This window comes from Heliangelus exortis, chromosome 1, assembly GCF_036169615.1.
Source record: "Heliangelus exortis chromosome 1, bHelExo1.hap1, whole genome shotgun sequence".
Lineage (NCBI taxonomy): Eukaryota > Metazoa > Chordata > Aves > Apodiformes > Trochilidae > Heliangelus > Heliangelus exortis.
This window is the reverse complement of record NC_092422.1, coordinates 8,039,068-8,052,202: the sequence shown is the minus strand read 5'-3', so window position 1 is coordinate 8,052,202 and position 13,135 is coordinate 8,039,068. Positions and strand designations below refer to the sequence as shown.

Genomic DNA, 13,135 nt, shown 5'->3' with positions numbered 1-13,135 from the left:
TTTCTCTCAGTATTCCTTTTATCACTGTTAATAGATTATTAAATATATATATTCCAAAAGCTCCCTGTGGTGTGGGGTTTTTTTTCCTCAAAATTCAGTATTAGCACTATAACCAAACACGTGAGCTGTCGTTCTCCAAATCAGCTGACCAAGCTACCTGTAAACACTTGGTCCATTTGTTTCCACCCATTCCTTAAAAAGCAAGCAATTCAAACAAACACTCCTTGTTCATCATGATGTTAACCCAATAAAGTTTAACATGAATACGCTCTGCAAACTTGTTTTCATTAAGGAAAAAATCTCTGATCAGGAAGACTTCCTGTTTTTAAAAAAATCTCTTATTTTTCTAATCAACTGATGAAGATCAGTGAAGTAACAGATTAATGAATTCTTTGCATTTAAAATTACAAGTCAAAATTTAAAGCAATGTTCTGAACACTGCATGAAGATAAACAGTATGCAACTGAGTACAAAACAGCAGTAACCACAGACCAATGTCAAATTGTTATGTTTGCAAATATTTACTGCAGTGTGCTGAAGACAGAGAAGCAGACTTGGCAGATTAAAGGGACTGAAAAGAACCCAGCCTATACACTACAGCTCAAAAAAGTACACATGGTCCTATGGCTTAATTTAGATATGCCCACAGTGTGGGACCCAGATGTTCAGCTAGTTGATGACTTCATACACAAGATGACCTGTGAACTGAAAAAATGTTAAAATATAAAAATGAACATAAAGTTTTATTTCTTAGGGTATTGTGAAAAATGACTCATTTTCTTCATTTTAGTGCCTAACAGTTTCTTTGACTTAATGATTTCAGGAAATCCTAATCATTTACTTTTGCTAAAGGTCATGATGCTTCATGGCAGGCTCTATGCTGGCTTTTCTTTTTAACCAGGTTGCAAAATTCCTGTACCAATAGTTTCCTAATAACACTTTTCTGTCTTCAGTTCACAGCTATTCTAGAAAATTTTCACTGCACAGGCTGAAGGTTTTCCACACCCCAGACTCAGGTCTGAGGCTTCCTTCCAACCCCCCCTTTTACAGGGAGGATACTGATTAACACAAACCAGTTTGACCTTGTTTTAGGTTGCTGTTCAAACTACTGGTTGTAGTAACTCCATCCAGTAGCATTCCAAAAATAATCTTTCTAGTTTGACACATGTTATGTGGGTCTCCACATGCACAATACACAATCTGTATTATACACAGGCTATGGAATTCTGAGAGAAAAATTACAGATTATTGCCCATTAGTAACATTTAACAGATCAGTGAGAGGCTTTAGTCCAAAATTCATCAAAACAGGAACATCTTCAACTTGTAGGATATCGTTATTCATAAATGGAGTATAAGGACACAGTCACTTAATTCAGTAAGGATCCTATACAGATTTTCTTTAGGGAGGAGGGGGAGGTGTCTAAGAGCTTTGTTATTTATGACCATGGCAAAGTTCTCCAACAAGGTTATTTACATCACTTAATTCCCATTACCTCTTGGTTTGCCTCAGGCCACTCACTTACTGCGATCTGCAAGCATTAGCAAACAATGCCCGTATTCAAGCTGAGTGTATCCATTTCAACGCAAAATGCTTGATATTGTGTGCCAGAGTCAGGGCTCAGGACTCCAGGGGCCAGTTTGCACCGATTAACATGCTCAGGAACCTGGTTCAGCTCCCAGCAGCCTTAACCAGGCTAAGAACAAGAGATGTAGAGAAGATCAAGGTTCAAATGTAAAGCAAAAGATTTCTACAAGAAGCCATTTCTTGGGCACCACAGAATTTCAGTGTGTTAAAATATACACCAAATACAACTGTACATTTTTGTATGGAGGTACTTTTTTCAAGGTCCTGCCAGTTTACACAAACATCCCTAAAGACTGAGAGAGAAAGAGATACAAAGACAGTATGTGTGTGCACATCGTGCATGTGTCAGGAAAAAGGGAAGGGCTTCTGTGGTTCTACAACAAAAAAAACCAAAAACAAAATCCCATGCAAATATGCATATCTACAATTTCCAAGTACCTGAAGCAAATACAATTGTTCATAAAGTATCTGTAAGCAGATAGTAGGGCATGATCTTACACATACACGGAGTGAATATTTCCAATCCAAGTGTACAAGCATTCTTTGAAATGTTTTTCAGCATGACTGCTACTGAAAGACCTTTTAAATCAATGTAATGATCTGCAAATCAACAGAATTTTGCCTTACACATTGTACCACCAAACTTGGTAAAGACTGAAGACACAAGCTACATTACCCAAGGTTACTGACACAAAGGATTTTGTGCTAGCTGAAACACATATATGAAAACATAATTTTTCAAGATTAAGAGACTTGCAATTGAAAAGGGGTATAATAATAATGTCTTCATATTCTACAGTAGTCAAAGGCAATAAATTATTAAGTTTTATTTTGGAGAAGGGTTAAACAAATTCAGGACATTTTTTACAAAGTTATTTAAAGTTCAGGGAAAGTCAATCTAACACATTTTACTGAAACCAATGCTCATAATTTTTGTAATCTGAGCTAGAGTGGATTTATCTTTAACAAAACTCAGAAACATTGCATATGTGCCAATTCATTAACAAAATATCTTTCTTCTCCATAGAAATACTGAACATGGAATTTCTACTTCCACACTTATTTTGACAAAGTCTGTAAATCTCCTGAGATCCTCAGTACTGAAGAGCAGCAGCTACTGAAACACTCCACTGCTTCTGAGCAGACAAAGATTACTGAATTATACAGACACCCCTCAAAGAATCACACATTACACAAACATTAAAGATTTGCACTGAAGTTGCTGTACAAGACCAAACTCAAAGGATGAAGCTTCTCAGAAATAACTATTTAATAGAATATTGTAATAAGATATGGTAAAGGATGCACCACTGAAATTTCCATAGTGACTAATGGTCTGATTTGCTGATGGTTGCTCTAGTGTGTGGAAAGGGTAGAAAAGATAGAGAAGAAGATTCAGAAAAGATCCTACTGTCACACTCCTCAGTGGATTTTCCTGTAAAAATGCTATAAAAATCCGTTTGTCTTCTAAAGACAGAGCAGTCTTAAAGACAGGACACTAAATGGAAAGCTTCACATGTGATCAGGGTTCAAACACACATAAACTGCCTTAAGAAAACAAGTCAGTTTTAGAGGTAACTAAAATAAATCTTACTCTGTCTTCAACTTTCCCCACATTTACTATATGAAGTTTGATACTTTAGAATGTTTTCTTTCTGCTTTACCAAAAATGATCATAATTCTACATTTTCTCAAACAATGTTTTCATGTTAGAGCTCAGCTTCAAAAAAGGATTCTTTTTCCTTTCACTTTTCCAACACCAATATTGTTTTCAAGCTGACCTGTCTTCCATCCAGACTGACATTTACAAGCTGTGCTAGAAGTTGTCCTCCTCCACTTTTCTGACCTTATTAGAGGCATAAGGAGCATATCACAGAGAAAAGATTTCAAATGAACCACCTCCCCCTGAATACCAAACCAGTGACTGTTTAAACAATTAAAAAACTTAGTCTCAGCACTGTTTAAAAATCTGTGTATCCTGTAACAACATCATATAAAGAACTTAAGCAGCCACGCGTTAACATTTGGCAGTTTACACAAGGTTACAGCTATACACCAGCACATCTGTTGTATCTGATTATAAATGAATAAAAATATTTACTTATTTACAATAACACTTTAAAAAAAAATTATACAGAGCCATGAGAAATTTTTAACACAAAAAACGCTTCTTCAAGATGCTCAAGTGAAAATACAAAAATAATTAGAGTGTATGTAAAGTATGAAACAGTTTTTGTTTTGCATCACAGAAACTGTGAAAATGGAGAAGCTTTCTGTAATATTTTCCAAAGCAATTCACTTTTGTATAGCAAAATCTGTTAATTTTTCAACCAAACTTTTTTTTGCTCCAAAATTTTGTGTGGAACTAGTATTTAAGCACTGCAAACACATGACTGAGTTTTATTTTAACTTAAGACTTCTAAAAGGAACAAAATTCTTCCTGGGCTGAAAATGCCACTCTGTTTCATTATAATTATCCTAGGAATTATGTTAGGAACAATACCAGACCAGGACAGGCACTAATATACTAGGAGTAGATATAGTAATTGGAAGCATGAAGAGAAGATGACTGCTAAGATTGTTACTAAGTAGGAAGAGCAGAAGACTCCTGCCCTCACAAGCTTCCTCCTAAACACCTCTGAAACCCTTCCCTTACACTGTGAAAATCCTCAACTTTCTTGAACTATTGGGAAGTCCTGAATTCTCTCTTGACCCATCTTTTTGATCTATCGAATCACTGCTCACAGCAATTCTCAGAAGCAGAAGTGCTATGTGCTCTCAAGATGAGTGCCTGAGAGCTCTTCAGAACCTGAAGCTAAGCATTACTTTCATCTCAATTACTAATTAGCAAAGAGGTAACTAAGTAGCCAGCTTTTTTTAGCAATTGGTGTATTTCTGATACAAATCTCTATAAGCTATTAGCTTTACCTGAGAGGGAAGTCTCAAAACTGATTAGTAATACTGACACAGATAGAAAGCCAAGCGAGTAAGGTTATTCATTATAAAAGATTAAGTTAAAGGAGCATAAAAATAAGTATTGCATTGAGAGTCCACTAAGATTCACTGGAAGGCTCAAAAATGCAAAGCAGTTTTTCAGAGAAATCAAGAGACGATGTTTCAAATGTTTTCTCTGACTGTTGTCAAATGTCCTGCTCTGAAGTGATGGATGAGGTTTCCTGAGGCTAAGATGCCAAAGCCAATTAGCCATGTCAATCCACAAGGATCCAGCTGCCAGGATCTAACTTTATTACTGTTTTACTTAAAAGTGAAGACATCAGCAATGTTTAAGATCACATGATTCCTTATTTAAAACCTTCCCTTTAAAGAATTAGGGTGGAGGTTGTGACAGTGACCTTAAGTTTCAACCTTTAAAAATCATGATAGAGTGCTATGAATTATCCATAATTTGATTATGTAAAGTATTCTGTTAATCAAACTCGTCTCCATTAAGCTCTATTCAAAAGACTTCAGCTTAGTTCCCTCCTTATACGAGTTTTATGCAGTGCTTATATTGAAAAGTAGCAATTTATTTCAATATTGCCTGTTTCAGTTGCCAAGCTGCCTATCCCACAGAACATGATATGTGAAAAGTATATAGCATTTATGGCATCTAATTCTGCATTCAAAAATAAAATTTTTGGAAAGTATTTTGAGCATTTGTCGACTAGAATAAAACATGTCAAAGTCTTTGATTATTTGACAACATCTGCATTTGATTTCTAAGCAAGGAGTTTGGAAATATTATCACACACTACACTTCACCATAATAAACTCTAAGATTCCATGAAAGGGAAAAATTTTTCTTCTCCTTAGGCGCCTGTGGAATAGTTCTTAATATCACTATCAGGCATTTAAAAGCACCCGCTTCTTTTTTGATAACTTTCATGTCCCTCCAAAATAATCAGAAAAAATTTGCTTCTTTTCAAGTAATCTATGCTTCTGTTACCACTACATTTACAGTTCCTTTACCACCTCTGTAACCAACAGGCAGATGGTATTAACAGCATCCCTTCTTGAACTGTTCTTTAAACTTGAGATGCTGCTAGAATGAGACAAAGCACAACAAGGTTAAGAACAGTTACAAGTCTCCTGAGAAGAAAAAAAACAAGTTTTCTTTTCCACATTCATATTGAAAACTGCTTACAGTTATTTTTAATTATTTCTTAGCAGGAGTTTTTTAATTCTACAAACACATGCATATAAATACCTAGGTATTACAGCAAACTAGACACATTAGAACAGCTTAAAATTATTAAAAGGTAGTTGTCAGTTATTGATTCTACCTGTAAGAGTGCAAACCAAAGGAAAAAGAGATGACAATGAGTACCAAGGAATAGGTCTGTTCTGCTTATATAGTTATCTATAATACTTCTTGTTTCACTGTGATTTTTTCCTTTAAGATGTTTCTGAAAAATAACATTGTATTTGGCTTTATTTTGCAATAGTCTAAGTACCATTAGTGCCTGAGAATGCTATATTTCATTGCTACATAGAGCATTAAATATTTTAATATAATTAATATAATTAAATATATTGCCTACTGAAATTATATAAAAAAACAAACTATGTTTCTCATTCAAGCACAGTCTTAAACATGTGATTAGCCACTTTCTTTGAGAACTCTTTGTTAAAATCTAAAGGATAAAAACCTATCAACCTTAGCTCTTTCTCCTGAGTTTGGTAAGCCAGATTCCATTCAAGTTCTATGTCACTGTAAAAAAGTGCATTTGTGATGCCTGCCTATCCATGCTGTGACATCAGCCATACCCTAAGTGTCATTCTGAGACCAAGGGACTGAGTGCCTGGCTTTAAACCATGAGGTAAGAATAAATTATGTGAAGCCATAGAACAAGTGTCTGATAAGCTCCATCTCAGTATGCCTTCTATGAAATAGTAAAGATGTGAGCTCTTTGCTTTCTAACTCAATTTTGCACTAAGATCTAGGTAGGAAAGAATCAGAAGCTATGAAAGAGGATCTCCTCCAAAATCCAGATCAGAAAATAGCAGGAAAATACCATTCCTGTAGAAAAGGCAGGACTCACCAAGGAACATCACAACAAACCTGACACTGTCAGGTCCACCACTAAACTGTATCTTAGCGGAACCTTTTCACGGCTTTTAAATACCTCCAGGAATGATGAATCAACCACTTCCCTGGGCAGCCTATTCAAATGCTTGATAATCCTTCCAGTTAATTTTTTCCTAATATCCAATCTAAACCAAATATCAAAATACTTGTGCTGTGCTAACAATTATAAAACCAAGAAAGTAAGAAGACTTACTATTCTAACAACAAAACCAGCCTGGTACCTAAGCTTTTTTGCCTGCAAGAAGGAACTAAGCAATGGTTTTACTTCAGCTGACACATTATTGACTGAAAAGGTGACAACACAAAGAATGATAGGGAAATCTACTGTGGAAACCACTAAAGAATAAATATACCTGGTCCCTGCCAGCTGCAGCTGGGAGGGGAGGGGTGGTGTTGATGGGTGGACATGGTGACCTTAGAGGTCTTTTCCAACCATGGCAATTTTGTGACTTTATGAAAACTAAAAAAAAAAAAAAAAAAATCCAGCTATTCCTACCTTGGGTAATATGCTAAAAGAACAGCTAAGCTCCCCCATGCCAGCAGTCCTTGTACAATGGTAACACTATGAATTACATGAAAACACACAATAAAACTTTAACTATCTAAAGAGAAAAAGGAGGAGTGGTCAAATCCATTTTACTGGAACCCAGTACTTCTAAAAACTGAAAAACGTAACAGAAAATCCATCCTTCCTTCCTCATTTTGGATTGCCTCCATCTTTTGACTAAAATGGAATTCTTCCCAATGAAGAAGGAGCCAGTCAGTGCCTTATTTATAAAACATCAGTTTAGTAAGTTTAAAAAGAAAGCACCTTTTTGGTGTTACAATAAACTGTTTAACCAAATATAACAGTTTGCCCAAAACAAATTGGACATATTAAATACCTATTATTTCACAGAATTATCAATGAAGAAGTTATAATCATGACCTTTTTTATATTTTAACCAATATTTCTGAATTCATACACAATGTTTTATAGCGTATAACAGCACTACATGATAACCTCCCAGAGTTTCAAGTTATACAAATGCCAAACAGGATTTTATAGTCAAATACCACATTAATTTTTTAAAAAATTAAAAAAAAAACCAAACAAAACCCCTTCAATCTGCATTTTCATAGCATCCTCCCACATTTCACTGCAACTGGCACAAGATATTTAATGAAACATCTGTAGCAACTCAGACACATTGGCAATTTTGTACAGAAAACATTTGATAAGCTGGTGAGAAAAATCACTCAGGAATGCTCAGTCTTGTGTGAAGTACCTTCCTTTACAGTATTACCAGTTTGCCTTTAGCCAAAGCTTAAAACTACAGCATCAGCAAAAGCACAGCTGAAAAGAAGATTTCTCTTGCTGCTTTTTCTCTTGCCACAGCAAGTCTCACTCCTCTTCCTTTCATCCCTCTCTGTATCATCCCCACATAGCATGAATCAATAACATCAAATTTAGCATATACAGAAAGTGATATTGGAGGGCCCTTGACCTCAAACATTTGAACCATTTTTTGCACTGTGCTGTATCTCTGTCAAGTTTGGTAACTATTTCGCTGCCTGTATGTGTCGTGTATCTTAAATTAGGTTAATGGCTTTGATTTTTAAAAAATATTGCCCAGCACAAAGATTTAGTGATATTCTGAACTACCATGACTTCCATAGTGTAAAATAACATAAAAATATCTGTAGTTAAATTCACTGGAGACCATGGATACTCATGCCTCCATTAAATCCTCAGGGATTTTTTTTTAAGCCTGTGCTTCAGCCTTTTCACATGCTTGTAGACCAAATAATTCAAACTTTAAGAGCACAACTTACATGTGGCCTTCACATTGCCTGGTTCGTATAAACAAAGACAGAGCCAAAACGAACCCACATTTAGTCCCTTTATGCAACTGAAAAATAATTCAACTGTGAAACTGCTTGGACTACTTCAAAACTGCAAGAAACTTTGTGGTCAGCTGTATTACTTTTCTCTATACATACAGAAGCAGAGCATCAGCCACTGGAATGGCTTTGATCAACTTGCTTGGTACAGTATTTGTTTCATGTGAACAGTACTTCTCAATAGCTTTAACTATTTCTTAATTAGACTTGAAATACAGATGAAAAAGGTATTTCTGAAATAGCAGACAGAGGGAAGGGAAGGAGTTTGCATGTATGAAAGGATCAGCAACGAGGTAAGCAGGCTCTCAGTTTCATTAGAAGACCATGAACTTTTTTTCAAAGTTTTTCAAAGACAGTCTTTGATAGAGAAATGCATAATTTGAATTTCAAACACATGTAAAGGAACTTCATTTTTTTTCAGATAAAGGAAAAAAACCCCACACATTTTGTAGTTCAGCATGTGCTAAGATAACTGCCTCTTCAATGCTGTATTTCAGTGATAACATACCAAGTTTCCCAAGTTCTTTGTTTCACAAAAGATTTCTATCAAACTGGCCCTAAGTCAGATCAGTCTCCTCCTATCTTGCATCCTGAAGGCAGCATTTGTTTCATTTTCAACGCAGAATAAAAACCACCTGATCCAAAGACATGGCTTCTTCAACAATTCAACTGTTAAGCTGTTCACAATGAACAGCCTTAGCTGTTCTGAAATGTCTTATTTATGGACAGTCATTAATATCATGTACTTTTCCAGAAAAAAATAAATGAAGAGATGACATTTCACTTTCCACCTTTTGTTGGAATCTTGGGTTTCCTTTTGATCTCAAGTTATTCATGAAGGATCATCTTATATGTTCACTACCAATGCATCTCTTTTGATCCTAAAAATTTCTTGCCCTTAACTTACGCAATCCAAAATAAAACTTGAAAGGCACTCCATCCTTCTCTGTGGTCCATAGCTGTAACTATTGCTATTCTGTCCAGAAGTACTACAGAAACATCAGGTTGCAGACTGGAACTAGTTAAAAACTTCCAAACTCATATGTTCAATGATGTTAGGGATCAGAATTAATTGACTCCTAAAACCTTTGATTGACTTCCAGTGAGAAGCTCAGAAGCTGATTTGAGGCAAAGCAAATCCAAGCCCTGAAATGCATTGCTTTATAGCTTCAATGTAGCAGAAAGCTAGCCTAAGAACATATTTTTATTTATTTTTTCCTCTATAGAGTATATACAGCCCACACAGATTGTTTTCAATGCCGTTTTATTGCATAAGCAGCAAGGGAATACAACTGGGAAGTTAAGGTTCACATAAATCTATAATCACTGACTTATTTAAAATTAGCCAGGGCACTTATTCACATGTTTTTCACAGCTCCAGATTACATAAATAGCAAAAGAAAACAAACAAAAAACCCCCAACTTTTGAACAAGGGTTCTTAGACCCCACTGCCTTTTATGTTCTACTGCATTTCACCCACTGAACAGCAACCATGTATAAAGACTTGACCACACTTTTTCCCCCTTTCCACTAAGTAAATTAATCTCTGAGGACAAATTGCCACACATTTTCATCAGGACAATAGCAGAAAAACTTTCTGATTTCAAAAGCCCTAATATGACTATAAAAATTCACCGCAGCAATATTCATGGTAATTTCTTATAATAACCAATAAATCTAATTACCTCCTATCTAAGAGGGCAAAGGCACACATGAAGAATCACACAAAAAGCCTCAATTATTATTGATTAGGCTGTAAAACACAGTTCAGCAAAATGTGAAAAAAAAAAAAAAAGGAATAACTTTAATTCAACAAATATCTTAACATGTCCTGAAACAAGTTTTACAGAATGCAAGAAACACAGTGCAATTTCACAGTCCAGCTGACATCACTAATGGTTACAATTTGCCAGCTTTCAGAAAGGAGCATGCTGCAATGTAAAGATGACAGAAATAAATATTTTAAAGGCTTTGTAAATTTATATAGTAAATCTTATCAAAGCATATAAAGTTCTAAAGCAAAGACAAGCCAAACAAATAGGGAAACATTTACCCTGATTACTCATCTCTCTAACAAGGCAAGTGTACCATGATGAAGGGTAGTTTACAAAGCAAACCCTGGTAGCCCTGAGTTCACCAAAGATTTGTGACTAAAATAAACCATTATGCTGCAGAGAATATCCACTGAATCAAATGGTGTCCATAAAATGTAACTTTCCCCTTGCAACACTGTCCAACACCCCATGAACCCGATGTGTGCAACACACCCACCCTTTTACACAGCGGCTCTCTTGAATTCAAGGAAAACTTTCAACCTTCCAAGGCTAAAATACCTTTGTAGAAATTAAATTTTATTCCAACATGTTATTGAGGGTCTGAACACTGAATTATTTAAGTTTCAAGAATGGGATTTTTCATCTTTTCAAATTAGGAAAAAACTTTATAAAGAAAAGGAGTCCTAAAGGGCAGGGTACGAGTCATCCAAGCCAAGAAGCTATAAAAATTAAAACTAGACAATACTGGGCAAAAATAAAATCTATGTCAAGAACTAATTTCTTCTCTTCTGAAGTATGTAATCTGCTCATAACTTTGCCTGTAATGAAAGGCAGTATATGAATATGGAATAACCCAAGAAACAATTTCTCCCTAAAGTAAATAGTTACACACCAGAATTTGAGAAAGAATTTTCTAATGGATTTGGCAAACATACACAACGTGTTTCCAGGTTATCCACCTGCTAGCAAACATGCACTGAAATGCAATAAATTGCCCTTGGCTCATCACTTTTAGTCATGGATCTTTTAATTGTAATCATCAGATTTCTATACTTGTACAACTCCGTTGAGGCCCCAGTAAATTATTACAATAATCTGAAACACAGCTCTTAGGTCATTTCCTTTGTTTTTGTAGTTTCTGTGACTTCACATAACTCAAATTTTGTAACTACTTCATATACTTCCTTTGGCATAATAAAATCAGTTCTAAAGGAGTATGATCACATAGCAGAAGTTTGACATTTTCAGAAAAATGTAATGCACAAAGCATCATTTAGACAAATTCACTACTGTTACATATTTGAATAAGATTATAAGGAATATGACACAAAAAATTTAAATCTGTAGAGAGCCATGTGGTGAAAATATTTACATGTGCAATACTTGAAATCACTTGGAGATACAAATAATTACAAGATGGAAGCATTTGGTGTTGGATTACTCACCTGCAAAACAACCAACATTTAAACTACCAGATGCCATACTACTCTAGAGAGTCTATACAGAACTACTTACTGTCTTGGGCCTGTAATACAAGGAATTTTGAGCACAGTACAATAAAATATATTCCAGTCTCTGCTTTAAAGCTACTTCCTAAAAACCTAGAGACACCATTTGCTAATAAGATAATTTTATTTATCTAATAACACAGAACTCTTAAAAGAAAAAAAATCCTGAAAGTATTAATAATGCAATGAATCTCAGAATCCATTTTAAACAAGATACCTTTCCAATGGTTCTTAAACATTTTTATTCTTAAAATAAAGGGCTACTTACTTGGTTGGCCATGTAAATTGTGAGGAGACCTCTCCTATAAACAGAAATGACAAAATGAGTGAGTTAATTAAACATTTTTTTGTGCACTGAATACACTTCATGCATTAACGATATTTTATTTAAGAAGAGAGCTTTAAAAACAGATTCTTGATGAAGGATGAATCATTACTACCCTATAAAAAATAATTATGAAGCCAAAAATAGGACCTTGATAGCATGGTATCCAAAAGGGTGAGATAAACATGAACCAAGTTATATATAGCAGCTTACTACTGCACAAGTCCTGAAGCCTTCGTGAAGGGGAAGGCACCTTGAATGACACAGTCTTTACCACAAAATAAAAGCCTGCACACAAGCTGGTAAGGTAAGCATATAAACCATGGCCAAAGCTTATGTTAAATTGTGACTTTACAGGAAAATGCTTGAGTGTAAGCTTCTGTTTTGTGATGAGTGCTGTGTAACTCAAGGTGCCCTCGCCCTTCTGTTTACATTATTATGAAAAGTATTTTCTATTGAGACTGATGATGCAGAAATCCTGGCTGAAGCCAGCATGCCCTACCTTTTTGAGTTGTTGCATTCTGTCATGAGATTTTAAGTTCCTGAGCACCTGTAAAGTGCTTAAGAGAATGGTATGGTAGCAGAACACACCTTGCCATCACTTCAGTTGAACAAGCAAGCAAAAGAAGATCACAAGTAGGAAACATAGAAATACCTATTGCATAGTTTACAGGCATCAACCAGACCCCCCAGAAAATTACCCAGTATTTTCTGACCCCCCTACATCTGGGTGTTTATGATCTTGCCAAGCTAGGCATCCAGATCAATGTTTTTCACAGCAGATATCTAAGGCACAGGAAAACATTCCACTTAAATGCTGTGGTACTGTCACACCACCTTGAATTTGCAGGAAGCAATGAGGCACTCTTCTGAGTTCCACAGGTTTGGGTCTTCAAGAAAGTTTCAAATTTGGCTAAAGTTCAAAACTTTAACTAGCAACAGCCATTTGGGTCTGTTTTTTACTTA

At 35.4% G+C, this 13,135-nt stretch overlaps 1 protein-coding gene across 3 annotated transcripts in view; it reads right to left on the bottom strand.

Moving 5' to 3' along the window:
- Nucleotides 1-13,135, bottom strand: part of TMEM135 (transmembrane protein 135) — a 159,952-nt gene that overhangs the window by 107,428 nt on the left and 39,389 nt on the right. For all 3 annotated transcript variants that reach the window (XM_071733317.1, XM_071733301.1, XM_071733308.1), the window contains exon 4: nt 12,113-12,146. In XM_071733317.1, coding sequence (XP_071589418.1) covers nt 12,113-12,146 — 34 coding nt within the window. The remainder of the gene's footprint in view (nt 1-12,112; nt 12,147-13,135) is intronic.